Here is a 3,719-nt window from a genome sequence, read left to right on the forward strand (position 1 = left end):
TTAGTTTTATGTATTAAGCTATAATGACCCGACCATCCTAGTACCCTTATTTTATCTGTTTAAATCGTATTTTTAGTTTATTTTCTTTTTATTGTTATTAGCTATAGACCAATTCAAATCAACCCCCACAATAGTTGCCTCGGTGAACATAAATCAACTAAAGTTTACAAGTTGCGCCTCCTTGCGGATCGATTAATTACCACTAGCCTAGGTTAGTCTTAATAGGAGATTATAAATTTTATCTTTGGTACTCACAACGACGGGTATCAATATGAAAGACAGTTCTTGGCATGATTACACTCCTTCTTCTGCAACAAGCTGGCATTGGAGGAATGTGTGTTAGGTGAAGGATATTATCAAACATGGTTTCTTGGATGATATAGGTTCTGGAGAATATACTGTTAAGGATTGATACAATTGGTTAAGAGATAGAAATGAGGAAGTCAAATGGTACAAATCTGTCCGGTGTTCTATGGCTGCTCCTAAACATCCTTTCACTGCCTGGTTAATCTCTCATCAGGCTCTAAGACTGAAGGACAGACTATATACTTATAATGTGGTACCTGATAATCTTTGCTGCTTATGTGCCCTGGCTACTGAGAGTCATACTTATGTGTTTCCGGATTGTACTTACACCAAACAGGTGATGCAGATAATTGATACAGATTTAGGGGCTCATCTAATCCCTGCAAATATGTTGCAGCAGATAAAGAGGAGGAGATGGAGTAGGTTGAGAAAGAACGTGACCACTGCTACTATCCTTGCAGTATGGTACACTGTGTGGCTGCAAAGGAATGATGCTTGGTTCAATCACATGCTTCTTAGCCCGTCCATGGTGGCTAGGCAGATCACTACTTCACTTTGAAATAGAATTAGAGCATGATGTATCAAGTCCATCTTTAATAAGGATGGACTTTGGTTGTTTAAGGTGCATTTGATGTAAAATTAGCACAAAATGAACAAAAATGTATGTGTAATGCTGGTTTATCAATGAAAAGCTGACATTTTAGCAAAAAAAAAAAAAAAAAAATTCAAGATGGCTTTTGGTAGAAGACATGGCTTAGTGAAATGCTTAGTTTTATCTTTTTATAATATTGTATAGATTTTCCATGTTACGTTAAAATTTGTCGTTTTAGGTACCTTTAAATTATATTGTAAATATTTATTCATAAGTTAATGAATTAATTAATCAATGTTAATTAACCATAAATTGATAATCCATGTTACATTAAAATTTGCCACGTCACATTATAATTTGTCAAATATAATAAAATTTCACGGGATTTTTAAAATAAATTGTGTAAACGACAATGGGTAACTACCCATCTTAAGAAACTTAACAAATGGACAATGGTACAAACAACACATTTTATATGTGTGTGTGCGCGACAGAAAATTTCATATGGTAAGGTATCAAAGACATATGCACGTTATCATATGAAAATAATTGAAACTAAAATAATTGAAAGATGTAGCATGCATACCAATAATTGAACATTATCTAAGAGCAAAATAAGTCGTTGAACATGATTAGATAAAAAATTATGAGTGAATCTTGTAATTTAGATTGAAGTCTATGATTGAATCGCGTAAATTTTGATATATTCTAAAATAAAGAACTAAGAATGACCTAGTAACATGCATTCTATAGACAAACTATCATAATAAGAATTTTTTTATATGAATATAAAAAATTAGAAATAATTTAAACGGTCTCTACTCCATAAAATATAAATTGAGCTTTCATTTAAAATAAATCTATAGAAGATATTCCCACAATTGAAATTCAAAAGGTTCATAGACTTTGTTAAATTCCTTATTGTTAGTACAAGAATTTCGTCGAAATCTTAATAAACTTGAGTAAGTGATCCTATGTAGAAACAAAATTAGTAATAAAGATTATAAAAGAATTTGTTTCAAAAAACATATAAACTAAAAAACATACGAAGTATAATTTAGAAACCATACTATTTAGTATTTATTAGAAGGTGCATGACCGCTTCCTTTTCGTACATGCCTTGATAATGGTACATAACAAATGAAAAGGAAAAAATATATGTTAGAGATGATTAAACATATGAATAGAAAAATATCAATTTAGTTGATCAAGAAAGTATAATAGCACAAATACACAACATTATATATTTGATAACAAATTAATGGTTAAACACCATCAATCACCTTAAAAAAAGTAGTAATATAAATGATATAGAAAATCACTTAAAAAGACAAATAGTGGAAATTGGGTAAAAAAATGAATTGGAAAAGCAAATGACATAATTGAAATGATTAATTTCATCCTGGTTTAAAAACTAAATTGTGGAATTCTAAAAGGTTTTTAATTCAATTTTCTAAATTTATTTTACCATTAATTACGAGAGTAAGTTTTGATTGTGGAATTAAAAACATAAGCTACTTATTTAATGTTTTTATGTAATAACAATGCCATATGAAGTAAAATGACATTCAAGTTGCCTTTTTAATTATATTATAAATTGTAAAAATTAATTATTCCATGATGGTTCAAAAAAAGTAAATTGTGGAATTTTAAAAGGTTTTTCATTCAATTTTTTAAATGTATTTTACCATTAATTATGAGAGTAAGTTTTGATTGTGGAACTGAAAAAAAAAGATACTTATTGAAGTTTTTTATGTTTGTTAGCAATGTCATATGGAGTAAAAATTACACTCAAGTTGCCTTTTTGATTATAGATAGATAGATAGATAGATAGATAGATAGATAGATAGATAGATAGATAGATAGATAGATAGATAGATAGATAGATAGATAGATAGATAGATAGATAGATAGATAGATAGATAGATAGATAGATAGATAGATAGATAGATAGATAGATAGATAGATAGATAGATAGATAGATAGATAGATAGATAGATAGATAGATAGATAGATAGATAGATAGATAGATAGATAGATAGATAGATAGATAGATAGATAGATAGATAGATAGATAGATAGATAGATAGATAGATAGATAGATAGATAGATAGATAGATAGATAGATAGATAGATAGATAGATTATGAAACTTATAGGTGGATTTGTAGCATCACTTTTCTAATTTTTTAATTAATCATATCATATATTTAACAGAACATGTATGCCGCACGGGTGTTTTCTGCGACTACAGATTCTGCTATCTTATGTAATCCTAGTGAAATTGCTGCCCCTAAACTTATGAAGAAATTGGCAGACATATATTTCGCGACGGTTGCTGTTGCTTCAGACTTTGTTTTCTCTTTGACACCACGCCAGCTTGCTTTATAGAAGTCTCAGCAGGGTGCCCACTCCTATGATTGGTTGCGTGCGGTTCCTATCTCGGGGTTGGGTCAGACTATAAATGGGAGGACTTACCATAGTGTGCTTGGGTATCGACTGGGTGTCCAAACTTATGAAGAAATTGGCAGACATATATTTTGCGACGGTTGCTGCTGCTTCAGAGTCTGTTTTCTCTTTGACATCACGCCAGCTTGCTTTATGGAAGTCTCAGCAGGGTACCCACTCCTATGATTGGTTGCGTGCGGTTCCTATCTCGGGGTTGGGTTAGACTATGAACGGGAGGACTTAATGTAGTGTGCTTGGGTATCGACTGAGTGTTCCGTTATTCACGGTATATAGGCCTTGTCCTGCTTGCTCTCGGGTTTTAGCTGATGATGTTTTCGGGGACCACGCTGTTTCTTGTACTGGTACTGTGGGAG

General features: G+C 31.5%; 1 protein-coding gene across 1 annotated transcript; it reads left to right on the top strand.

Annotated features, from left to right (window-relative positions):
- The first annotated feature begins 472 nt into the window (after positions 1-472).
- On the top strand, positions 473-865 carry LOC141639620 (uncharacterized). The gene has a single exon (XM_074448694.1). The coding sequence runs from the start codon at positions 473-475 to the stop codon at positions 863-865; it is 393 nt and encodes a 130-aa protein (XP_074304795.1).
- The last annotated feature ends 2,854 nt before the right edge of the window (positions 866-3,719 follow it).

Source organism: Silene latifolia, unplaced genomic scaffold (genome assembly GCF_048544455.1).
Source record: "Silene latifolia isolate original U9 population unplaced genomic scaffold, ASM4854445v1 scaffold_472, whole genome shotgun sequence".
Lineage (NCBI taxonomy): Eukaryota > Viridiplantae > Streptophyta > Magnoliopsida > Caryophyllales > Caryophyllaceae > Silene > Silene latifolia.